Source organism: Prionailurus bengalensis, chromosome E2 (assembly GCF_016509475.1).
Source record: "Prionailurus bengalensis isolate Pbe53 chromosome E2, Fcat_Pben_1.1_paternal_pri, whole genome shotgun sequence".
NCBI classification, from domain to species: Eukaryota; Metazoa; Chordata; class Mammalia; order Carnivora; family Felidae; genus Prionailurus; species Prionailurus bengalensis.
Genome location: NC_057352.1, coordinates 33885199 through 33912199, shown reverse-complemented (window position 1 = coordinate 33912199; position 27001 = coordinate 33885199). Strand labels below are relative to the sequence as shown.

General features: G+C 49.5%; 1 protein-coding gene across 3 annotated transcripts in view; it reads right to left on the bottom strand.

The window, feature by feature from the left end:
- The window catches only part of GNAO1 (G protein subunit alpha o1), a 172465-nt gene that overhangs the window by 73672 nt on the left and 71792 nt on the right, over positions 1-27001 (bottom strand). For all 3 annotated transcript variants that reach the window (XM_043599230.1, XM_043599231.1, XM_043599229.1), the window contains exon 3: positions 12485-12626. In XM_043599230.1, coding sequence (XP_043455165.1) covers positions 12485-12626 — 142 coding nt within the window. The remainder of the gene's footprint in view (positions 1-12484; positions 12627-27001) is intronic.

Below are 27001 nucleotides of genomic sequence, written 5' to 3'. Positions count from 1 at the left end.
GGGGAAGCCACCTCTTCGACCTGCAGTAGTTTGGAGGCCTCAGCACTAACTTTTTACCCCAATTTCAGAATTGGGGTCTTCACCAAACAGGCAGTAAAGTGGGGTAAGAGGAGGGTGAAAATAATAGCTGTTGATTGAGCACTGACCAGGTGCCAGGCACCTTATCTCTTAACCTGCATAATTTCTTTTAACTAGAGCAATCTTGTGGGCAGGTAGTGTTATCATCCTCACTTTATGGATGAGGAATCTAAGGTTCACCGGGCCAGGTGACCAACCTGAAGTCCAACGGGGTGAAAGGCAGGGCCAGGATTCAAGGTCATGTCTCTCTGACTCCAAAGCCCGGCTCTAACCCCTGCTGAACTCTGGTCACAGCGACTGGTTCAGGGATAGGCATATGATCCAACAGGGCCACCAAGAGAGAGGGACTCCCAGGACTTGGGGAAGTTCAGGGAAGAGCCTGCAAGGTGCATCCCATCTCGCAGGGGGGTACATCCCGGGACACTCAGCGGCCAGGTGTGGTGTGAAGAGATAGCAACTTTACTGCTGTAGACATGGTCTGGCAAAGTGAGAGAGCGATTTTGTGGAGTCTAAGGTGAAGACCACACAGAGGGACAGAGTGGAGAGATGGTAAGAAGCCAGGGATGTCATCAGAGCTGCTGAATCAAGCCTCACCTGCAGCTGTACTTCTAGACTTCTTAATCCCTGAGTCAGTTTTGTTTTTTTTCCCCCGTAAACCAGTTTGATGGTGTGTTTTATACTTGTGACCAAGAGAGTCCTAACTTGCCCAGAGAGGGGTCTTTGGCAGTGATACCAGACCAATGTAGGTTGCCTCACAAGTAATACAAAGGAGGAGGAAATTGAGTAAAGCAGACTGTGAATGTGTGTGTGTGGTTGTCTGAGGGGCAGATGGGTTCCGGTTTATGCAGGGAAACCACTCCCAACCGCTTGTGTGTGGTACAACCTGTGTACTTCCCTCCCCACTGTTCCACCCCCCACCCCTCCCCTGGCCCAGAGCAGGGTCCCTGAGCTGGGGAGAGAGATGCCATGTTGGCCATCCCCACCTGGCCTATGACTCATAGTCTCACCCACACGGTGCTGCTACCTCAACAAACCGAAGCCCTTTCTCGGTCCCTGACACCTGCCACTGAGCTGGATTTTAGCAAACAGTCTCCTCTACGGTGTATTGGGTCACTGGGAAGGGACCGCGCATTCACAAAGCACTCAAATTTGGGGCTTGGATCAAGTGAGGTAATAGACATAGTCAGGGAGAGACCTCTGCAGTGAGAGGTGACAACGCTTATCATAAAGCTTTCCCCTGTGATCCACTATAGGACCACGTGGCCGGCACGACCCTGTGAATTCATATTCTTACAAATCCTGTGGCTGTTTTTTAGGTAGTGTGACTACATTGCATTGCATCTGAGGTGGGTCCAAGATAAACTGTTAAGCATACACATTTAAAATATACCACGGGGCGCCTGGGTGGCTCAGTTGTTTTAAGCGCCAACTTCGGCTCAGGTCACGATCTCACAGCTCGTGGGTGTGGGCCCCACATTGGGCTCTGTGCTGACAGCTCGGAGCCTGGAGCCTGCTTCAGATTATGTGTCTCCTCTCTCTGCCCCTCCCCCAATCATGCTCTGTCTCTCCCTCTTTCTCTCTCTCTCTCTCTCTCAAAAATAAAATAAACATTAAAAAAATTAAAAAAAAAAGATATACTACAATTTTGTGACCTTGACTTGGGAATTCTTTATTTTTCAATATGCCAGGGACCTCAAAAAATGGCAACGGCCAGGCAGGCCTCTCTTAGCCATTCTCTGCATCTTCTAAGGATGGGAGGTTTCTTTGCCCCCTTAAAACAACTGTGCTGGGCCTGAAGGACGTATCCACTAGGCTCCCTCTGCAAAGCGGAGGCTCACAGGTCCCCCTGTGGGGCGGCCAGGCAGAGACGGGGAGGGTTGTAATGTAGGGGCCTCCCGGACAGTCGAGGGAAGGGCCATTAGCGGGGACCCACGTCAGTCTGGACGCTCTGGAAATTTTACTTGCATAGTTGTAACATTCTTCCACCGGCAGAGCAGCGAAATGATGGGCTTACGGGGGGAGGGGGACGTAAGCTAGCATGAGAGAGACACAGAGACATAGAGACAAAGAACATGCAAGGGCAAGGCATCGTCGCCCGTGGCTTTCATTGACTGTTCACTGCGTTTTGTTACTGTGGGCTCTCCCATTTATGTTTCCTTTTCCTTTTTTTCTTTTAAAAATCCCACTCCCCTTTCTACAGGCAACGAACACGTGAACGTGCAAAGACAGCAGTGGCCCGGCCTTAATACCCCTCCACTTGGCATGCCTTGGAGGGGATGTCAGGGGGGCCAGATGGGGGCTGGGGCTGGCTGTGGCCTCGACAACACCCGATGAGACAGAGAAGTTGGGGTGTTGGGGAACGGTGGGGCTGAGGGGGCCTGACTGTTGTGCTCTGCCCAGGGAGCCCTGACCCAGGATCAGGCGGACTGAACTTCCTCCTCAGGACTTCTTCCTCCAGCTTTGCCCTGGCAGGAATCACCCGCCACCAGCTGTTTTCTTGTCTCTGGTGCCCCTTGGGACATCAACCTTCTGAGCCACCATGGGTGCCATAGACTGAATGTCTGTGTCCCTGCCCCTCTGCAAATTCCTGTGAAATGGTATTAGGAGGAAGGTCTCTGAGAGGAGATGAGGTCATGAGGGCAGAGCCCCCCTCACAGAAATGAGCCCACAGAGCTCCCTCATCCCTTCTGCCACGTGAGGACACAATCAGAAGCCAGGAGACGGTCTGACTGTGATCATGGCCTTCCCAACCCCCAGAATGGTGAGACACAAATTTCTGGTTTTTTTTTTTTTTTTTAATTTTTTTTTCAACGTTTATTTATTTTGGGGACAGAGAGAGACAGAGCATGAATGGGGGAGGGGCAGAGAGAGAGGGAGACACAGAATCGGAAACAGGCTCCAGGCTCTGAGCCATCAGCCCAGAGCCCGACGCGGGGCTCGAACTCCCGGACCGCGAGATCGTGACCTGGCTGAAGTCGAATGCTTAACCGAGTGCGCCACCCAGGCGCCCCTAAATTTCTGTTGTTTAAGTCTGCGGTATTTTTGTTATGCCAGCCTGAGGAGACTAAGTCAGTGGGGAAACAGAGGCAAAAACCAGAGAAGAAACTACAGGCCACCTCTGCCACTGCCCGGAAAGACAGTTCACCTTGGAGTCCCCATCCACCAGGGCACCCCCGCTGCCACCCCCATCACCTCAGCACACCCACCTGCACGTGCTGGCCTAATTCCCGGCAGTCCACACGCGGTGCCTGGTGCTATCCCCAAACTGCCCTCCTCTCCTGCCTGTGTGTCCCACTAGAGTGGCAAAAAAGGCCACGGTTTTGCTTCCTCCAGTTCCCTGACTGCTAGGCCAATGCCGGGTAAGAAGCTGGGCTGCGCAGCCTCCTGGACGGCCCTGGGCCTGCCGACTCTTGGGCCTCCCTCTCCAGGAAACGATGGCTGTTCCTATGGTTTAGGACGCTGTTGGCTGGCTGTTCTTTTCCTTGCTGCCAAATACATGCTAACGTGCACAGTGAAGCTTGGAGTGGCTCGCTCAAGGGAAAGCACTTACCGATTACACTTAAGAGCGCGACCACCTGAAATCCAATGCGTACAACACGTCCCTGACTCTACTGGCAGTCTCCTGGTTCTTCAAGAACCAGCTCAGGGAGTGTGTTCACATCCGGCCTGTTGTCTCCGGGTCAAAGGCCTCAGGGCAGGAAGAATGTGGGCTTTCCCCCAGGTAAACTGTTTTCCCAGCAATGTAGTCCATCCAGAAGGCAAGTTCTTCAGAATGCCCTGGGGCAGCAGATTGAGCCCAACCTCCTGTAAGAATGTCCTTCATCTCTGGGCCTGGACCACAGCGCCCGAATGTCCACAGGGAGGACCCAGAGACCCAGTGTGATCCTCTATCAACCAGCAAAAACCCTGCTGTGTTTTCAACACTAGACTTACTAAAAGAGGGAATGGCTTAGCATTTCATCAAGATTCAGAAAAAGGTTTTCGACCATCGCCCTTAGGAATCGCCAAAGCCCAGATGAGAAACCTTGTCTTCCCCTCAGCGGCACCTCTTCCTTAAACGCCAATCGTGTGTGAAGTGACTTCTTCAAGCCTGCTCCGACTTTCCTACCGTTTCCCCAGGACAGGTAAGTGACAACAGGACAGAAACTAAGCAAAAGCAGTACTTCCCCTATGCCAGTTCTCAGGCCCCTTTCACATACCTTTTTTAGCTCCCACCACCCTCTGCCCAGAAGGCCTGGCTCCCTGCTCCCCTTCACCTGTCAGGCAGAAGCAACCTTTGAAAACTATAATAGCTGTCACTTTGCTTTAAGGCACACAATCCTGATGTTAATTAACCTCTCCTGAGCACCTACTGTGTGCAAGGCCCTGCTCTAAGAGCACACACTTTCTGAGTCATTTAATCTTCAGACAACCCACTGATAGATCACTGTTATTATCTCCATCATCATTACCCACCTCAGGGCTCATCTCGCTGCACTTTCATGAAAATAAAAAACGCTCTCTATGGAAGTGTCTGCCCTCCTTGCCTGTGCCCTTTGGGGGTAGGGACTGGGTCTGACCCACCGCTACATGAGTTCCTGCATGGACAAATAAATGGGGCAATGCAGGAGGCTGCTCCAGCCACCTTTGCCCTCAACATTGAGATCAAGAAGGCATGAAAATAAGTGTGTTCTGTATCTTTCACTCCCTCCTCCACGGGTGTGTCTGTTCAGGGCAGGGGCTGTGTCTGTCCGGTTCACAAGCATATCCCTAGCACCTAGCCCAGCACTTGGCCTCGGAACACCTGCTGGATGAATGGAATCACTCACGAGCTCAGCTATCCACTGGCCCCTGCTGTGCACTGAACACAATGATGGGGGGAACATGCAGATGGACGAGACTGGTGCTGCCGCCCTGGGCCAAGGTCTCAGCAGCCAGATGTGGGGCTCCTTATGGCAGGGCTTAAACAATGGGTGTCTGTCCCAAACCTGGAGCCGGAGGTGGTTTTAGACTACAGGGAAGGAGCTGACCTGGCTGCACTGAGTCACGTAGAGCTGGAATGTCAGAGCTGTAGGAAGTCTTAGAAATCAAGAAGTCTACCTTCTCATCTGAGGAACAGGATCTCCACCCAAGCTTGAGAGCCCTACCTCCTTTTATCTTTGTATCCAACCCTGCCGCCCTATGCATGGTCAGCCAGGAAGCGAGTGCTCCGTAAGCGTTTGTGAAATGACTAACTGGCCAACCGAATGAAAGAAAATGAGGCCTCCCATTGGCTGGGTAATTTGAGGCAGACTGGTCAGATGTAAAGAGAAGTGAACCGTGACTCCGGAAACTTGAAGTTCTAGTCCTGGGTCTGCCACATCATCCCCTGAGTAGGTCCCTTTCCTGTTTGGGCCAGATGGGGCCTATTTTGCCCCATCTGCAAAATGGAGCAGTAGAATTAGATGGTCTTAAATGGAGGAGTTTCCAGCTCTTTTGATCTGGGCAGGCAAAAGGTCAGAGCAGGGTGGACAGAGTTGGGCTGGGATAGCCAGGGAGCCTCGTGCGCAGCACGTGACAGGCGTTCTGGCTGCTCCCAGCAGAAGCCTCTTCCTGGCCTCAGGTTTGGGCACCGGCACATGGAGGCCTTCATCTGCGCCTCCCCCAGCCCCCATCAGATCTGACAACCACCAGTGAGCTTTCTCCAGGCCCCAGGGAGCTCAGGCAGAACACAGGCCACAGAGCATCCTTGTTTTCGTCCGTTTCAGAATTCAAGCAAACTACAAGGGTGAACCGCGCTATGTCATGGAGACAAGGCCACAATATTTTCCTGATTAAAAAAAAAAAAGATAGGGTTCTGAGCTCCACTGTGTGACTTAAATGTCAAGATTTCTTTTACCAGAGGAGATCTGATGACATTCTGGAAACCAAGTGTGAAATTTGATTCTGCCTCCCCAAAGAGCTGCCATTATCTCAGGTTGGTGGGGGGCAGTTCTAATGAAGCCCCTTGGTGGAACAGAAGAGCCCCAGGCGGCAATTCCTGCCAGCACCAGTCTTCAGTCCTGTTTAGGTCAGTGACCCTGCACAGCTCAACTAAGTACCTGTGCCTCTGTTTCTAACATGCAAAATGCAGATACAACTGTGCCCATTCCTCACTAGATTGCTATCAGGATCATTTATCAAGATTTTATCGATAATTTTAAACAAACAAACAAAAGAACAAGACTTATTTATGCGCTGAGAACTCTGCGTCAGGCCCTCTCCTTAGCATTTGGCATGCATTATCTCATTTAATTTTACAGCAGATGAATGAAGAAGGTATTAGGATTATGCCCATTTTGGAGACAGCACCACTGAGTGTTGAGGAGGCTGAATATTTTACCCAGGGCCATAGAGCTGGTGGTACGGCTGGGATATGAACATAGTATCCAACACTTCTTGTGTCAGGCACCATACACAAGACCTGTACTCTGTCCTCAGGGGGTTTATAATTTAATGAGAGAAATAAGCACATGTACAAAGGGTGAACAAATGAAAACGAGAGTACTTTCAACTGGATAAAGCCTCCTACAAGCTCAAGGCATTACTTCTTCCTCCTGCCCCACTAGTTTACAAGGTATGTTACATATGTAAGTATACACGGATATGCACATAAATGCTATGTACGTTTATATGTGCAGGTGATAAAATCTGTTAACACGGGATTGCTTCTCCATCCCCTCATCAGTCCAAGTGAACCTTCTAATCCTGTAATTGTCTCCCCCCCCCCCCCCCCCCCCCATCCTTTCTTCCAAGGAGTCCAGGCCAGTTCTGCCCAAGTTTCTCTGCTTTTGTGATGCAGATGTAGGCCCTGGGCTGAGCACGCAGAAGCACAGGGAGGAGAGAGGCTCCTCCAAAGGTTAAGACAATTTACATGATAATGAGCTGGGGGTGAGGAAGGAGGGAGGTCGAGAGTGAGGGAAGAAAAGGGGAGCAGGGAGCAGGAGTGGAGGAGGGAGGAGGAGGGAGGGGGAGGAAGAAGAAGCCGAGAAACAGATGGAGAAAAGGGGGAGAGGAGAGGAAGAGAGGGGACCTCTTAGAGGCAGAGAGGAGGAGAAGGAACCAGAGAAAAGGCGGGGGAGCGAGAAGAAGAGGCCAAGAGAGGGAAAGCTGCGGGGAGAGAAGGGTATCTGCAGAATTTGGGGGGGCCAGCAGCTCAAGAGAGAGAGTGGAGGTGGGGCAGGCATGAGGAGGACAGAAAAGGACGTCTGAGAAAAGCAGCAAGAGTTACCCTTTGGGTCCCTTTGCATACTTTCAGAGAGACTTAGGATAAAGAACGAGATTTTTTTAAAGATCTGTTTTGCCTGGTTGTGCTGTGCCTGTTTAAGTGGGTCTCTGCTCTGGACCTGAGCCACATGGATTACAGCTTCAACAGGGTTCCCAGCTAGATTAAATATGCACCTATTTTGCCTGCATGACCTGGGCCAAGTCACTGAGCCTCTCTAATTTTTTTTTCACTTGTAAAGTAGGGATAACCATAGCACCCTCTGCACAGGTAGCTAGTGTTAGGATTAGATAATGAATGTAAATCGTGTAAACTGGGCCCTGGAATTTACAGATTGGAAGCCACTAGTATCAGCATCTTTAGTTCCTAAAGCTTCAGTTCTCTGATCTATGTACTTGCTGATCACTCCCGCTGGGTAGCAGGTAGTAGGTAGCCCGTGAGTTCCAAGGAGACTTAGCACACGGGGCCCAGCCCAGCCCCACCTGAGACTTTGCTGCCAAGGTTTCGCCTTGTTCCTGGTCAGCCGGTTTTCTGGTCTGTGCCCTTCTGCCCCAGTAGCCTTCTCAACCCCAGGCCCCTTTCTTCCCCTCATCACCACACACCCCTCTGGCTGCCCTTCCTTTCCAACCCCCATGGAGACCTCACACCCCAGTGTGCCTCCCCCTCCCTCTACCCCCTGCTCGCACAGGAGCCATCATGAGAGTTTCCTTGAAAACCCACTTTCATCCCTCCCCAACTCAAAATCTATCAAAAGCTGCCTGCTGCCAATAGGATAAAACCCAAACTCCTCGGTGCACTTTCCAAGGCCTCCCGGATCTGGACCTAGCTAACTGCATCTTCTAACTCTCCCACACCTTGCAGTATCCTAACCTCTGTTCTGGCCACTGGCCTTCCCTGTCCATCAGATCTGTTTTGGTAGCTACCAACCCACTGTCTTTACTCCTGTTCTTCCTGCTGCTTCGAGTCCCTTTCCTTACCCCCCTCAGTCCCCATCAAGCCACACCCCTGCTTCAAGGTCTGTGCCAGCCTCTCTTCCCGGAGAGGGTTTCCCCTGACCTCCCACACCTCATGAGGGCCCAGCCATTCAGCTTGTGAACCCTGTCTTCCAACAAGATCAGTTCCTTAAAGGCTCTGTCTCACATGCCTCCAAATCCTCACACAGCACTTAGCACAAAGCCTTTACCCACAGTACATACCCAACCAACATCTGTTCATTCAGTGATGAATTACAGGTACTTCCCCTTTTTTCTCCGACAACGGAGAAAGTTAGAAATGTCATTCTACTCAAGGGATTGTTCTGAAGACCTACAATATTCTGAGCACTGTGCAGGTTTTTATGGGTAAGGAGGGGACCGAAAGAAAGATGGAATGACACAAGCCTTGTGCAGAAGGACCTGAAATTATGAGGGATTTCTTATTCTAGGCTCCCCTCGTGGGCTTTATGAGTTCCAGAGCCCCCTGAAATTACAGGCAAAATTTCCCAGATATGTGCATGGGACAGACAGGAAGGCTCCCCGCTTTCATTAGCTGCTCAAATGGGTTTTGAACATCCTAGAGAGCAAGGGTCATGTTTCTAAGGAAACAGTAACACAACCAATTTTCATATTGGTGGGTGAGTAAATGCTCGATGGAGAGAAAGACTTGAGCTGAGTTTCACTGTCAAGGGGAAGGAAGGGAAAGCCTTCACAGAAGAGAAGGGAGCTAAGCTGGTTCTCAGTCAACAGGAGGAATTCTAGGAGGAAGAGAAGGGGAAAAGGGCATTGGGAGCACAGGGTATGGCCTAAGACAAGGCCTGGAGGCATGGGAGTGTGTGGTATCTTTGGGGAGGGGCCAAAGATACCCCCTGTGGCCCCTCTGTGGGCTTCTGTGGTCTTCTGTGGCTGGGGCATGGGAGGTAGAAGCCCCAGATTGATGTAGGGGGATCCCTGTTACTTGTCCCAGGTAGAGGCTCTTTCAGGAGTGGGCTCATGCACAATCATATGACCTGGGGTGTCTACATGACAGAGAAGCTGAAAGAGAAACCAGTCACTCCTCCCTCCACTGGGGGGCCAGGGTAGGTGGTGAACCAGCTGCCAAGAGAAGTCAGGAACACCTGTTCTAATGAGGTACAGCAAGGAAGCTTCTAGATGCTTCTCTGTATGGAGAGTGAAAAGCTGGCTGGCCCAAGGAGGCTCTGGATATGGGGCTGTCTTCCTCTAGATAATCCACGATGGGTTGGGGGAGGAGGGCAGAGGTGGGGAAGCCAAGAGAGTGAGGGAGTCTTTAGAGGCCAAAACACAAATCTGGGTCTGCTCTGCATTGGGCAGTTCTCACAACATCCAAACAGCAGACTCTCCAGGTGGGCAGCCCCTGGGGTCCTGAGAGAGGAAAGAGATTGGAGACCCAGCATCTGGGGTCAGGGCATCTGGGCACCACCAACTGGCTGGCTGTAGGTAGACCTGACTGGAAGATTCCAATACCCCAGGGCCCTGCCGCTCTCCCAGGGTGCAGTTCAGGCTTTCTCTCTTCCAACATGCCAGGCTCACTCCTCTGTCAGGACCTTCGTGCTTGTTTGGAACCTTTGTCCCCTTCTGCTCCCATGGCTGTCTCTTTCTCATAGCCAAGTTTCATCACAAATGTCCCTTCCAGATTCAGGGGAAACTGTCTGAAGTAGCTGCCCCCATACTCCCACCCAGATTAATGTATAGGGGTCCCTGAACTCAGCTTCCCAGACTGCAATCCATGCTGGCATGCTTCCAGAAAACATCTTCTCTGGCTGCCTGGCTCACTTTGGCCTGAGTCTTGGGTCAATTTTTCTTTTCTGCTCTCCACAGGTGACATAACAAAGGGAGGAGGTGCCCATGGGCCTGGAGACCTTTGTCAGCCAGAAGGATTGTGCCTGAGGAGCCTGAGTTGCTTTAGGGATGGGTCAGGCACCTGCCATGGTGCCACCTATGACAGGACTGGGCTCCGACCCTACCGTGTCCAATGGACTCTCCAGGGCAGCCCGCTCTGGTCCTGGTCTCTCTTTGCACTGGCACCTTCCCTGCCCTCCTACGTGAGGACTGTCTTGTCTTGTGTCACAGAGGAGACACAGCCCCAGAGGCCCCAGGGGCCCCTGGCATAAGTCCTTGATATATCGTATTCCTCCCAATTCCCAAGCAATGTCTGTTCAGGGTAATAAAATGGAGGAAAAATAAATTCCACAGGAATAAGTAGAGCTTTCGGAACTGAAGGAGAAAAGCATTCCAAAGTCACAATGACTTGTCTGGGTTTTAATCAGGGCAGGAGAATTTTGGGGAGGAAGAGCTGGTTGGGAGGCAGGCATGGCAGTGAACACACATACCCTTGGGAGATCTCACGGGCCGTGCATATGTGTGTGCATGTAAGCATGGAGGGCATGTGCTGTGGGCACATGGACCTTCTGTACTCTAGCTGTCATTTGGTTAACAGAGATTTGGGCACCTTGCTCTCTCTTTGGCCAAGAGGCCTGTGGCCTGTCCTTGTCTAAAGATCACACCAGGCATTTCCTGCTCTGGGCTTTAATGCCTGAGTTAATGAAAATGAGTTAATGTATAGAAAATGCTTAACACAGCACCTGGCAGCTAGGAGGTGCTCAGTAAGTGACAGCTTGTCAATTACCACCGTGGCCATTATTATGAACACGAATGGAGCCCTATAGCCATCTTGGCTAATTCTGATGCTCTGAGTAGGTATGTGCTGACTGCCTGGTTTCTTGGGGCACCACCCACTCTGTGCTCATTCCTGAAGCCCCGGCAGCCAGCACCGTGCCCGGCTCGCTGAAAGCCATCAGTTCATGCGTCACGGAAACAGGACTGAAGACCTAACATTGCCACTCTTTCCACAGGCCCTGGTTCTATGACAGAAACCAAAGCAGGTCCCCCTGGTGGGAAGGGCCTCCTTTGCAGAACCACTGCTGGACTTGGCCCCTCAGAGGAGCAGGGGGCGGGGAGCCGGCCCTCCTGCTGGCACCAGTCATCCCTGTCCAGGGCTGGCCTTCAACACACCCTCAGGTACCAAATACCCCTGTGGAGGAGGAGCCAATGCCTGAGCTGGGATGAGTCTGCCCTATGGAATTAGAATTTTGTGTGTAAATTATTGAATTTTACATGTAAAGCTGTCGGCCACAGATTACTTACCAGACGAGGAAAGTTTTCCTCTGTGAGGGAGATGATTTTTAGCAAAGACAGGATATGTACATAGCACACTACTGAATCACACAGTAATCAGAGATTAATTCTCTCCATCCAGAGGCTCCAGTGTGGGGCCCAGGCGTTCAAAGACCTCCCCACCTTCCCTTCTCCACCTTCAAGGACACAGGGAAAGGATTGCTGGGATTTACGACCCCCCAGGGCACAAAGAGCCACTGGTGGATAGAATTCTCTAAGGCTGTTTTCCTTCTTTCCCTTCCTCTCTTTTATTTAGCTTTGCCAAGGATAGCTGTATATGGTTCAGTCTTACAGTTAATGCAAATGTTTGCAAATAAGAGGCTTTTATGCACTTATTCCATTCACCACTTATCAGACACCTGGAAACTCAACTGAAAAACAGTTCCTTGTCTATAAGCATTGAATCACTAAATTGTACACCTGAAACCAGGATTACAGTGTATGTTAACTAACTGCAATTTAAATAAAACGTTCAAAAAAAACCCAACAACCCCTATTTCAGGACATCAACTTCCTACAGGAAGGAGAGCCTCTTAGGTCCTCAGACTCACCTGGAAGAATGAGGTGTAAAGGAGGAAAGAGAGTCAATTCAAATGGCTGCCCCCCACTCCCAAGAAGGCAAGCACAGTTCTCCTAAGGAGGGGAGATGGTGCTCAGGTAGTGCTTGTTTGGTTTGAGAAATGGTTTTTCTGTTCAAGTTCATTGCCCAAGGGCAAGTACTCGCACAATGTTGTGTGTTGTAGGAATTCCAATTTAGGACAGTCACCAACCCTTTGTCATATGCAAAATAAACAAATTCTGTGTCTGTTGTCTTTGCTGGCGACTTTGCTTGGGAGGTGTGCCCATCACCTAAGCCCGTTTGACTGTATTTGCCAGGCCGACTGATACACTGGCTTAGGCTGGCGACTAGCCTTCTCTATCACACACAGCAGTCTCTTCCTGTTCCTGGGAGGCAGCCGATGTTGCAAAGAGCACAGCCTCCCTCCCTGAGGTGCCCATGGGCCCCGTGGCCTACCTTTCTCTCTTTGTCACCATATTCGATGCCCAAAGTATCCATGGCCCGGACGATGGCTGCCAGTGACTGGATGGTGTTGCTGTAGACAACAGGCTTGTACTGTTTCACGTCTTCTCCAGAGAAGCCATCTTCGTGGATGATCCTAGAGAAAAACCACACACACATCTGATGAGTGCACTGTCCTCACTTGGCATCAAGAATGCCAGGTGCGTGAAGCCCCCGGGGCCAACCTCCTGGCTTTGCTGGCTGAGGACTGGGTCCGACCCGGATGCTGAATTACTGACCTGCTGCATCAGTACCATAAAATCTGAAGGAAGAACCTACTGAAATTAAGCTGAAACAGAGTAGTGGCAAAAAGAAACGTAGTGTCTTTACACTCCCTATTTATAGTGACAGCAGTATCAGTTGGCAAGGTGCTGATAATACTTGAAAGTGCTTAGAACAGGAGGGGCACACACGAAGAACTCAATAAGTGTTAGCTATTGGTATTTTTTTTTAACGTTTATTTATTTTTGGGACAGAGAGAGACAGAGCATGAACGGGGGAGGGGCAGAGAGAGAGGGAGACACAGAATCAGAAACAGGCTCCAGGCTCTGAGCCATCAGCCCAGAGCCTGACGCGGGGCTCGAACTCCCGGACTGCAAGACCGTGACCTGGCTGAAGTCGGACGCTTAACCGACTGCGCCACCCAGGCGCCCCTAGCTATTGGTATTTTTAAGCAAAGCTCAGGGTCTTAACTTAAACTTCCACTTAAAAGTACATTGATGAAGACCCGGGCAAGAAGCCTGCAAATGAATGATAATTTTTCTTTGCAGAAAACTCACAGTGCTTGAAGGAAAGAGGACTCACTTAAATGAACCGTCGTCATCTCTGACAACAGAAAAACCAACAGAAGGAGGGTGCCTACTCTTCCATCCCTGGCTGGGATTGAACTACCGTGTCACCCTTATTTTGGTGGCTCTGAATAGTGACACGGAGGACACAAAAGTGCCATCAGTTCTCAGAGGCCACGCGATACTCTCTGCTCTCCTGTTCTCAGATTCCTCGGAGGTCAAGGTTAAGGCTAGACATGTCCTGATGTCCCTTCTCCCTGCAGAGAGCAGTCACTCGGTATGGGCTTACTGCTGACCAGGTTCCAGGTAGGGGAAAAAACTAGAAAGAGGGGATAAAACCTAAACGTTGCAAGAGTTCTCCTATAGCTGAAGTAACGAGGAAAGGCTGAATGGATTTTGAGACGAACACCCAACAGTGGCCACCACCTCCCCCAAGAAAACTGTGTAAATTCTTCTCTGGTCACATTTTCCAGTTCGCAATTAAATACTACTTATGGTATGTACATACATCAATATGAGAGCTGAGACTTCCACATCAACACGGCACTTTTCCATTCCTTCATTACCTTCAGTACAGAAGAAAATCACTAACAATTCTTTTTTTAAAAACAGTTTTACTGAGACATAACTCGCATACCGTTCAATCCACCCATTTAAAGTGTGCAAGTCAATGTTTTTTGGTATATTCGCATAGTTCAACAATGATCACTACAGTCTAATTTTTGTCCCCCCACCAATCACTAATTGGCAATCACTAATCTGTATTCTGTTTCTATAGATTTGTCTATTCTAGACATATCATATAAATGGAATCATATAACACGTGGTCTTTTGTGATAAGCTTCTTTCATTTAGCCTAATAATGTTTTCAAGATTCATCATTTCATCATGGTACAGCATTTTTCAGTACTTCATTTCTTTCTTTCTTTCTTTCTTTCTTTCTTTCTTTCTTTCTTTCTTTCTTTCCTTCCTTCCTTTCCTTCCTGCTTCCTGACTTCCTTTCTCCCTCCCTCTCTCTCTCTCTTTCACCCTCCCTCTTCCTTCCTTCCATCCTTCATTCCTTCTTCTTTCTTTCTTTCTTTCTTTCTTTCTTTCTTTCTTTCTTTCTTTCTTTCTTTCTTTCTTTCTAGTGGGCTTCATGTCCAGTGTGGAGCCCAATGTGGGGCTTGAATTCACAACCCTGAAATCAAGAACTGAGGTGAGATTAAGAGTAAGATGTTCAACTGACTGACCCACCCAGGCATCCCTGGACTTCATTTCTTTTTATTGCCCAGTTATATTCCATTGTATGGATACACCACATTTTATTTATCCATCCATCAGTTGACGGACACTAACAATTCCTGTTGTAAAATTTGACTTGATACTGGGTTGTGAGTCTTTATCCTGGGTTTCTCTAAGAAGCAGATCAGAATGACCCTTGTGACTTTTCATGGACTTTTATTAACCCTAAATCCATTTCTGTACAAGTTTCTGGAGGGAGTGTACATGTAGTCTGGATCATTGATGCACCCCAGAGGGATCTTAAAGGAAATTGCTAGTTCCCACTGTAAACAAGCAGAAAATTGGACAACATATAGGAAACAAGCAGTTTCAGACACAAGAGAATAAGTAGTACAGGACTGTGATCCAGGAGACAAGGGAAACAAATATGGTAGCCTTGTGATTGCCTCGGCTTTCCACCTGGAGGCATTTACCAGCTCTTCGCGCAGGGAGGGAGAACCCAAGAAGAGCACAGATCTTCTGAGTTGGTGAGACAACTCTCAAAGTTCAGGAAGCCTGAGGTGGCTGGAATTTGAGGGGCAGAATACCAGGGAGAGAAATCTACAGAGAGGGAGCAATCACTAGATATATGAATAGGGGTCTCCTCAGTCTTTGGCTGAATAGGGAGAGATTGCAAGGGCTCAGCAAGGAAGAGGCTTCAGGGAACTTATAAAGGTGAACACTTCCCAAACCTCACTCAAGGCTGGGAGATGTGTGAGTTCTGACCAGGCAGAGTGGAGAGTCCTTGTTGAACAGCTAGATCACTCAGCAGAGACCCTAGAAGGCTCATGCCATAGTAGTAGGTCTAAACCAGCCCCAGAGTAAAAGCTACTTTAGACCCACCCTGACAAAGCTTAAAAATTTGCTTTAAAAAATTGAGCTGACCCACGAGTAACTTAATTTCCTGATAGAATAAAGTCCAACACTGTTTAAATCAGGACAACAGAATCAGACACTTAACAATATTTTTTAATGTCCGGCACCCAATACAAAATTCCCAGCTATGCAAAGAAGCAAGGTGTGATGCACAACAAGGAGAAAAATCAGTCAATGGAAGCAGACTCAGAAGTGACAGAGGTGACGGAATTAACAATGACTTTAGAAATACCTATTTAAAATATTTGCAAGAAATTAAAGGAGAACATGAACATAACGAGCAGAGACATGGAAGATATAAAAAAGAACAGAACAGAATGTCTAGAGATGGAAACACAATATTTGAGATAAAAATTTCACAGTATGCAACTAACCCATAGAAGATTAGTGGCCTTGAACAATCAGCCATGGAAACTACCCAAACCGAAGCAAAGAGAGGAAAAAGGCTAAAAAAACTATATTGTGTTATTTATAACATATGTAAAAGCAAACTTATGCAACGACGGCACAAAGGATAGGAGGGATAAAATGGAAACACGCTGTTGAAAAATTCTTACACACGAAGCACTTCAAAGTAAAGGTGGTAAGTTAAGACACATATTGTAAACTTTAGAACAACTAAAAAGCTATATAAAAAAGCCAGTTGTTACCTAGGCTCCATGACCAGCCTCCCCACAGAGGGTGGGACCTGCTGGGGAACCTGAGAGGTGGAGCCGGGATTTGCCGGTCCCGGTGACACTGTCTCTGAAGAAGTCAGTGCAGTGAGTTTCTCATGCTTCATTTTGGACCAGGAGGCCTTACCACTCTCCCGGAAATACTCTCTAGACCCTTGGCTGCCTTCAGGATTTCCCCTGAAACACTAGGGATGGGGCTATCATTTTCCACACCCATGAGTATCAGTCCTTATGCCACCTAATAAGGCAGGGAGGGGACGTTTTTTATTCTGTTTGACAGAACAGGAAGAGAGTCTGAGAGAGATTAAGTACTTGGCCTAACGTCTTCTCAGCCCAGGAGTGGAGTGCGGGTCGACCGGGACACGCTTCTACACCAGCTGGACTGGGTCGAAAACTGCCAGAAAGGTCTCAGCCTGGTGCCTGGGGTGGCCCGAGATACAGAAGCTTCATGTGAGGTTTGCAGAAATGATGCGATGTGGGAAAAACCTGCTCCGGTCACAACGATGAGTTCCATACCTTGTACAAACTGGCTCATGTGAGCTTAAAATTGGACTTCCTGTTTCAGGGTGGGATTTTTATATTGCCCTCTAACTACCAAGTAGTAAATGCTAACACTAGAAAATCTGGGCCATATAAAACACCACCAACAAAACCCCCCACAACAACCCGTATTATCAGTAATCCTGCCGCTCAGGGAAAGACGCTGCAGTTTTTAGTGTCCACCCTTCCAGGACTGTTTTCATACCACCTTGTTCATCTTCGCTACCCGCACCACCACCCCCCCCCCCCCAAGCATTGATTTGAGTCGTGTGTCCTTACAAGTATCACTTAAGGCCCCTTTATTTTCTATTTCCCCATCTCATTCTGGAGGCAGGGCAGAGCTGTGGTTAGTCTTAGGAGTCACACAGGTGCGGGCAAACCCCAGCTCTACCACTGACGAGCTGGGTGTCATTGGTAAAGGATTTCACCCCTCAGGTCTTGGGTTTCTCATCTGCGAGGAGTGGTTGGGTGAGGAATAAATGGAAAGTGCCGATCGTATATAAGTATATAATAAATGGTACCTATTAGTAATATATATCCTTGTTCCACAGTCAAAGTCCCCCAAATAGAATTTCCTTCATTGGCAGTATAAAAGAAACAATAATAATAGCAGCTGATGTCTGAGGGTTTGCTCTCTGTTAAGGGCTTTACATGTACCCTCTCGTCTAATCTTCAAGATAATCCTAGGAGATAAAAACTATCATCACCTCTTTACAGATGAGACAACCGAAACTAGAGAGATGGAACCACTTACCTGGGGTCACACAGCTGGCAGGTGTCAAAGTGGCATTCGAGACCCTACCTGTGACCACCAGACAGACACACAGAGGCAGAAGTGCTTCTTCTGCTCTGGATCCCTGTATCCAGGTTCCCAGAGGGTCCGGAGATTTCACATACACAGTGAGTATCAGAACATGTCTTATAATATCAGCCCAAGGAGTGTGGGGCAAGGAAAGGAGGAATCTGGTCAGGGGCTGGAGAGGCAGCCCAGGGGAGTCTGAGGTCTGAGCCCTGGAGGAGATAATACCAGGGTTTGGAAAGCAGGAGCAAGGCTGCATGAGACACTTTAGCAATAGTCAGTGGCATCACATTGCAATAGTCCTATAAACTGATCTTCATCCAAGTGCAGAATCAAGTCCCAGAGACATCAATCATTTGAGCCACTAGATCAAGCCATGCCTGAAGCTAACCCTATCTCTACACTTTCGAGTGACAGCAGCCAAATAATTCCCTCTTATTTTTGCCTAAGCTAATTTGACTTGGGTTTCTGTCACTTATAACTAATAGAGTCATGACTAAAACATGATTTGCACCTTGATAATAACAATAATCAGAGATCATCTCCTAGTAAACTTGTTTATTAATTTTCTGTCTTTACCACCAGCCTGTCAGTCCCCGGAGGCCAGGTACCACATCTCGTCTGTCTCAGTTCCTCTTCTCCATATTATTTGGCACAGGACTGCGCTCTGGACAGTACTCAGAGAAAGTGGGACATTAACTATGTGAGTCTGGAGCAGACAGATGCTTAAGACCCCCCCCCCCTCGAAGGAGCCCACTAAAGGAGACAGGTGTGTGTGTGTGTGTGTGTGTGTGTGTGTGTGTGTTGGGGTGGGAATCCACCAGATTTTCCTATGCCTGCAGAGCCAGGGTAGCAAAGCAAAGCCAAGTTAGATGCCACAATGGTGCCCATCCCAAACTCAGAGACTCTGAGGGGTGGACCAAGAAGAAATGAGGAGCAGGCAAGGGCTGACTGCAGACCTGAGTGTTTCCCTTTGGACAGAAGCCACCAGTTAGACTCTGGAAACCTGGCAACACAACTGAGGGAGGAGACCTCAAGTGCAAATGGGGGGGAAACGGGGGAGGGTGGCATCCGAGCCCACTGGAACAGGTCTGAGCTTTCTGGGAAGAGGCAAACAAGGAGTGACCCTCGGCCTCCCTTGCCTTGGCTCCCCCTCCTTACTGCCTTGGGACCTTGCAGGAGGCCTGGACCAGGGCTCTCTTGTTCTCTGCTTCCCCTCTCAGTGTAGGACTGCACTCAGCTGCAGTGAGACTCCCTGGGCACGGTGGCCTTATATGGTCACAGAAGCACAGGCTCAGGAGCTGGAAAGGACCTTGGAGGATCCTCTGGCCCAGCAGCCACTCTCCTTCTCTGAATCACAGATGCCTCTGAGATTGTGGCAAATGCCCCTACGCACATACTGTTACCCCCAGTTTCTGGAGGTTCAAGAACTCAGGGCCCTAAGCTGCTGGAACACGATTTTTCACACCATCTGCAGGCTGGATTAAACGCCCCTCTGCTCCCCTTTCTCAGCACCCTTTCCCCTGCATTGGAACTGTCTCTCTATCCTCCACCATAGTCCCTTTGGGGATCTAGATTCAGGGGGTGCTTTGGGAGCCAGACTCAAGCTGTGGGGCTGGGCAATCTCTTTCACAGCTCAGTGCTTCAGCTTCCTCAACCTTCCATGGAGACGGGCCTGGTAACAGTAACTCTCCTCGCCAGTCGTGGTTGGTAAAGAGAAGTGCCAGGCATCCAGGGCATCATAAGCACTCAATCAGCCCCACTGTTATTATTATTGTTATCATATTTGGTGAGCAGGGCAGGGTTGGGGTGGAGCTACAGTTGGCTGGCTGCACCATGTCTGTCCTCTTCAGGAGAGGACGTGACCCCAGGGCCACAGGGCAGGGAGGCCAGGAGGTCACAAGGGGACCACTGCCCACCAGGAGGAAGCCAAGCAAGGCCACAGAAGGGAAGATGGGGCAGGGAGAGGGGGGCATTGTTGGCACTCAAGCAGAGAATCTGCTCATTTACCTAACGAACATCATAGGAGCAGCAGTGGGTTAAAAAGCTGGATTTTCTGACTTGGGTGCTGCTCCGTGATGTCATAAAATGTGTTTCTGATCACAGCTGGAGATTCACATGTTGACTGTCCAGGTTAGGTCAGTGCTCGGTGCCTCACTTGTGTGACACTCACCAGGGAGACTGATCAGCAATGGGCATGTGCCCTGGGGCCACGCCTCTGCCGAGCCGTGGTGGGAAAGGACCACCTTGGATTCACAGAACACATATTTAATCCAACAGTGAGATGCAGTGATTTAATGGCTCACACACCAGCAATGAGGGGCTCCACAGAACCCATCAGAGAGCATGGGACCTGAACCGGGTCCTAAGGTGAAAACACCAGTTAGAGTACAATGTGTGTGTCCTCTGAGGCCATTTTCATAAAACTACATTTGCATGTGACGGTGTTGGTAGGAGGAAGGGGTGTGGAGAGAGGAGGGAGAGGGGGAGAATGCTTAACAAGTATCATCAATAATCACTTTCGGGTGGTGGCATTCAGGGATTTTTTTTTACTCTGTACGTGTTGGTTTTGTCTCATTAAAAAAATGTGCAATTGGTATTTGAAAGAACAACACATCATTTTCAGTGGGAGACAGACACTTGTGCTTAACAGGGGGACCATTTTGGCCAGGAGAGAGGACCAGAGTAAAAAGGGGTAGAATCATTAATCAATAGGAATTTCCTGACGTGTTTCACTTGGGTTCAACCTGACTTAAGGTCTTGAAGCCTGACTTCAAGACTTTGAAGCCTTGAGGCCTGGTCCCTGCCTCCCCGGGGCTCTCCTTCTGGATGATAAGGCAAGTGTTAAGAATGGCAAGGCTAGCGATATAAAGTGCTATCTGCCAAGGGCCAACTGAAGGGTTTGTGTGTCAGACGTTTTGCCCGCCACCCAACATTCCCGTGTCACCCCAGTGAGTTGCTTTCCCTGCCTCCCTTGCAGCTAAGAGTGACCACGTGATCCAGTTCAAGTAAGATGAAGGGGAGTAGGCCAGAAATGCCTCTGAGAAATGGTTTTCCTTCTTGGTCCAAAGAGAGAGGGTTTTGAGAGCAGTTTTCCTGCCTCCCTAGTCTACTACTTCCTTGACCCTGGCTGTGCCTCCACCGGTCACACCCTGGCTTCTTGCCTTTCTATGTAGTTGTGAGAAAAGTAAATACTGGCACCATGGTGGCCATCTTGTGACTGTGAGGTTAAATGCCACCACCCTGAAAATGGCAGGTCAAAGGGGTTTAGGGGGCTCCCAGTGGCGCTGCCGAACTGCGAAATCAACCCTGGGGCCATCTGATAACAAAGGAAGATCGTGCTCCTACCAGGACGCCCTCTGCCTGGGACGGGGAAATGGTCCTTCCTGGAACCAGCACAGAAAGAGTCATTTTCCAGCTGGGAAACTGACATAGAGAGAAGAGGTTTGCCTACAGGCTTATGGTTAGCTTGTAGCAGAGCAGGGACAAAATTCCCAGAGGCATTTCCATTGTGCCACAGGCCTCTCACTTCCCGTAGTGCTGCCCTGAGGCAGGGGAGCTGATGGGTCATACCAGGTGAGAAAAACATCTATCATTTGCAAAACAGAAAGATTTGTTTCCCCTTCTGTCTTAAAATCTCTAGTTCCCAATAATTTGGAGGCTTCTTTGAGGGTGTTCTTTGTCCATTCATTCATTCATTCATTCACTCATTCCCTCTTTCACTTTTCATGTATTTTTCTGGTACCTCCTATATACCAGGCACTGTAGCAGGTGCTGGGGAGACAAGAGTGAACTGGCAGACACAATTCCTGCCCTCCTAGAGCTTGAATTCTATTGTAGAAGGTAGATATTGAATAAGTAATTTCACAAGTACTTAATTAAATTATAACTGGAGTCAGCACTACCAGGAATTAAAATACCACTGGAAAGGGGCGCCTGGGTGGCGCAGTCGGTTAAGCGTCCGACTTCAGCCAGGTCACGATCTCGTGGTCCGGGAGTTCGAGCCCCGCGTCAGGCTCTGGGCTGATGGCTCAGAGCCTGGAGCCTGTTTCCGATTCTGTGTCTCCCTCTCTCTCTGCCCCTCCCCCGTTCATGCTCTGTCTCTCTCTGTCCCAAAAATAAATAAAAAACGTTGAAAAAAAAATTAAAAAAAAAATAATAAAAAAAAAATAAAATACCACTGGAAAGAGATCCAAGAGGAGGATCTCCAGCACGGGCTCAGGAAGTATCACGGAGAGTTGAGCACGAGCTGGCTGCACAGACAGGGACAGAGACAGGACTCCACACGGGGGGACAGCACATGCCAAGGTGGCGCTCCAGAGAGCCACTTCTCTGCATGGTCTCCGTGTGTCTTCCGGAGGCCCTGGCAGGCACACGGGGTGCTGGGAAAATGTACGAAAGGAACAGAAGGCACTTCCTGGGCTGGCGGGTGGGACTGGGAGCCGGAGATCCCAGTCAGGAGGGCTGCTCTGGATCTGGCGCCAGCGTAGGTCTGATGTTTCCTCCCGAGGGAGGGTTCCACCCAACCTCCTGGAAAAAGTAGAAACAGTAAGCCAAGCCCATGTGGGAAATGTCACAAACACCGGCCAGGCTAAGGGTGCTGGCAGGAACAGCAGACAGCTTGAGGCGGGCGCAGCCGACAGGAGGCACCCCAGGATAACAGGCAGAGGGGAGGGTCCTGCTGAAGGCCTTTCTCTTCTTTCCCATTGGTGCTCCCACCAACTGTCACATTTACTTTCATCTGACAAAGAGCCGAAGTGCCATACCCGGTGGGGTTTGACTCTCAGGAGAGACCCTGGCTCCTGATTTTGTGATGCCACCAAGAGTGAGGACTAAGCAGAACGGTCAACAGTGGTCCAGAAGGTACTGTGTGGGTGGAGCCAGGGGGTGGATGGGAGGTGGGCGCTTCCAGGACGTGCAGCAGCCCCAATCCCTGTGAGAACACCCTTCCTTCTTTCCTTCCTTCCTTTCCTTCCTTCCTTCCTTCCTTCCTTCCTTCCTTCCTTCCTTCCTTCCACAATATAGAATGAGCACCCATTAGGAGCTGGACACACACTGACCGTCCTATTCGCTAACAGTGTGGACTGTGGGCAGGTTCTCAATCTTTGTGGGCCCAGATCTCTATTCTGTAAATGGGGATAATGACGCTGTCCCTTACAGGCTGTCAGCAGTATTAAAGAACATGTGGGGAGGCCCTGGTACACAGGCCTGTTAGTTGCCAGTTGCTGACATTACTTAAAAGATATAGACCGATTGGTGCTAAAGCAGGGCTAAGCCTCTAGTCTTATCTGTCGGGACACGGGTCCCCCTCCTACCCAGTGTAGCAGGGTCTTGACCTAAATGAATGAGCTCGTTGAGGGACCAGAGGGTACGCATGCTTTGAACGACTGGCTCAGACACCACTGGCTGGGCAGAGGTAAGATGTGTGCGTTTTACAAAGTAATTATGCTGAGACCCTGATTTCTGATTTCTCAGAGTTCCAGGAGAGCAGAGTCACTGGGACCCAGAGGCCCTGATGACAGGTCAGAAGCTTCGCTCTTGTCTAAGCATAAAGGCTGCTTCCTTGATTGGCAAAACCAGAGCTCTCCTGAAGGTGACGCCTTCCTCTTCCTCATCCACACAACTGACCACTACATGTAAGGTGCCGTTCATACAGCACCCAGCAGACAGTGGTGAGCAGGACAGACATAGCCCTTGACTTCAAAGGACTCACAGTCTAGTTGGGGAAGACAGAGAATAAACAACTAAATAAAGAAATAGTATAGAGTGATGAACACAAGAAGCGTAGAGTGAGGGGGTTGGGGGTGTGGAGTTAGGAGCCAGGAAAGGAGGTGGCATGTGAAACTGAGGCCTGATTGATGAGGACCGGACCTTGTATGTATGAGAGGAAGAACATTTCAAGTAGAGAGCACAGCGAGTGCAAAGGCCTGGGGCACCCTGTGTGTTAGCAGAATGGTGAAGAGCCAGAGGGGCTAGAATAGAGTAAGTACCAGGGAGAGTGGAAGACGAGGTCAGAGAGGGCACCAGGGAGCTGATCATGTAGGGCCAACGTACAACTTACATTTTATCATAATACACATGAAAACAAACAGCAACCTATTAAAACAAAAAACGTGTCCCCCACAAACCATTATGACTTCCACCATTGATTCTGCTCTAAGTGTGGATCGCTTTTAAACAGCAGCTTTCCCTCCTCTTTCCCTGACTTCTCCAGCTCTGACTGAAAGGCCTGTTGTCAGAACAGTTAGGGATTCTAACTTACACAGCTAGGCAAAAAAGAATAAGAAAAAAAAAATCGCCATCATCCCACCACCTGGAGGAAGCACCGTCTACATGTTAGTGTACATTTCAGTCCTTTTATCTGGGAGCCCATATGTGTATTGTCTTTCCTGAAACGGAATCATGCCGTGTGCCTCTGTATCATCCAGGAGTTGTCGCTGGCTGCCTGGTGTCCCATCACTGGAGTGGGGCCTGAGTCATTCAACCATGCTGCCGTCAGTGGGATGCTCGCGTTGCTTGTGGACGGGAGCTCCCCCCAGCTTCAAAGTCAGCTGTTGGGGAGGCTGCCTGACCATGAGCGAATTTCTCCTAAAAAAGGCAGAAAGCTACAAAACCTGGACGGAACAAGCCAGAGGCTGGGTGACCTCTGGCCTAACGCGCTGGGCTCAACTGAACTGTGTGAACATAGATGGGATCTTTCAGCTATTTGAAAAGAAAAGAGAGATCCAACTTAAAACCGGCTATTTAACTGTGGGGTGAAGTTGTATGATACGAGAAAAATTATTTTTTAAAAATAGATAAGATCCCTTAGTAATTAATACTGTATTTAAAACTTGGAATTCTAAGAATAACAGAATAGAAGGGTATTTAAAATAATAGTATTAAACAAATCAGTCCCCCAGGGGGACGACTGGTACAAAACAAGGGATGTGTCCTGTTGACAGTGACTTGCAGAAATCTGTTATAAAGATGCCATTTTTAATAAGGGCTAACTCGGGCCAGAAGCAATGATGTCAGCTGCCAATTGTCACCAGACGGAGCCAGGGGCAAGGCCAGGACTCGTTGTGATTCCAGTACAGAGCCTCTGCTGCCATTATCTGGAAAACAACGTGGACCTTGCCCTTTCCCAAGACTCTCTGTGCAGGGGGTGAGGGGGGGCACAGGCCAGCTCTCATTCCATGGGGGTGTGATGCTCGGAACACTGCCTTCTAGAGCTCTGTTCCTTTTTCTCTTCATGGCAGCATGGTTGGTCTGAATCCTGGGACCCTGGCCTTGGATTAGAGACATACATTGTTGTCTTGCACTTGGGGGCAGAAGACCCAGGTTCTTATGCTGTTTGGCCACTAACAAGCATCACAGCCCCAGGTGAAGTGGGGAAAAGAAGTCCCCAGGAAGCTAGGGGCTGTGGCCCACCTTTCTTAGGTCAGCACCATCGCCTCAACCTGGGGCTCCGCCTTGGTGTTAGAGGAAAGCCTTTGAGGGAGCTCTGCCTGCCTCCTCTGCCAATACCCTTGGCCTCCCAATCCACCCCCAGACTCTAGCCGCTGGCCCTTCCCATGCCAGGGATTTTAGGAAATGCCGCCATTTACTGTGACAGCTTACAACCTGGTTTTGTCACTCAGGAGATCTGGGGGGTCTGGCCTTGGTTCTACCACTGACCAGCTACAGTGAGCTTAGACGTGTCCTTTGTGTGTTGCCCTAGCTTTGGACTTGGGGTGTGTCAATTCCCTGTGGCCACCCTGCTTCACTCGGGTCAACCAAGTTCCATGGTCATATCTATGTCTTTGCCAAATGCAGTCTTTTTGGAATATCACAGCTCATAAAACACGGGTACAAAAAATTAAAGGGGCTCTTGAGGGACAAAAAGATTGAGCAGCTCTGAAACAGAGACCTGCGTGCCTCGCTACATCCAGGCTCTGCTCAAATGTCACTTCCTCAGACCACTCTGGTGGTCTCTATCATTCCCTGTCTTTCTCCTGCCTTATTTTCCCTTGTAGCATGCATCACTGCCTGATGTGTATACTTACTTGTATACAGCCTCCCCACATACCAATGAGCTTTACGAGGGCAGTGACCTTGTCTGTCTCGTTCACTGACCACAGTGCCCCAAGAAGTGCCTAGACTTTGTGAATGATCAGTAAATGTTGGCTGAATGGCTGAATGAAACAGGCAGCCGTTTAGGACCTCTTGGCAGCTCTACACAGGACTCCTTCCTGTGAAGCTGGGTGGCCTTTAAAACTGTGGGCCAGGACAAATGTGCTCCCTGACCCACTACCACTACCTCAACCCCTGGCTGTTAGACCCATCTCCCGACCTTGGGTGCTCACCAGTCTTCCCCCTTCGGGGCCAGAACCTGTGGCCCTTTTCCCAGTGATGGTAATGAGGATTACTCCCTCACCCACCCGTGCGAGTTCACTCCCTTTTACCCCTCATCTTGGTTCCCGTAGGTTTTCTAAGGGTCAGGACATACAGCCACCTTATGCCACCCACTCCACGCTCAATTCTGGGAAACTCCAAAGCCATTTTTTGAAATCCAACTGTCGAATTCAGTGGTTACGTTGCAAAGACATGACCGAGAGCTTTATGGCTTCCGAGCCCTTTTTACAATGCCTTATGTAAAGACGTGAGCTTTCATTAAACACAGTAAAAGCCTGTGAGTGAGGCAAATTGGTTCAGCGTCGATTTTACTGCCTAAATCTAAGTAACATTTCTGGTTTCCCATCTCCCTGATTAGGGCAGCCGCTAGACTGCCCTTTCTTCTGCTGCTGACATAATGAAACGGAGTATTCTTATTAGTACATTTTGTTTAGTATATGAATGATATTATACATTGGTGGGCAGCGTGCACAGCTTTTTAATTATGTTTTGTGGAGGAGGCACAAGTGACGCTGCAGAGCTTTGCTCCTCTTGTTCAGTCGTTGGGGGAAAAACCCTTTTCCCCGCCTGTCTACAGTAGGTTTGTTCATTATTTATGATCCCTGCTCACGAGCCCCTGGATGTGGCCTCATGAACCACAGGAAAGAGACAAAAGACCACTAGAACCCACTGTCTCTGGCAGACGGTTCACAGACTAGCCATTCACCAACTGAAGCCATCTAAAGCATCTTCCCTCCAACCCCAGGATGACAGGCTCTGTCACCCAAGCGGACCAGGTGGGACTCTGACAATCTGTGGGAGGGCTCCTATCTGGGTTCCTTGCGCCTCCCTCGCCACTCACCGTGGGGTGCAGTGGTGAGTCATGGCAGAATCCGCCTATGAGCAAGATTGAGCTTTGTAAATGGCAAATGAGGGTTGTAGCGGACATCTGCTGTTTTTGTTTGCCCGACTTCTATGCTCCCTTCCTTTGGAGAACCATCTCTCCTCCCACCATGGGGACTCTCCCTATCTCCAGCCTCAGTTCCTGGGTGAGCTCCTGCTCCACACCTGCCCAGCCATGCCCAGGCTACTCAGTTGCAGGATCCAGTGTGTTTCCTTTTGCGCTTCAGCCACATGGAAATGATGACGACCACAGAGACATTGCACAGCCTTTGTG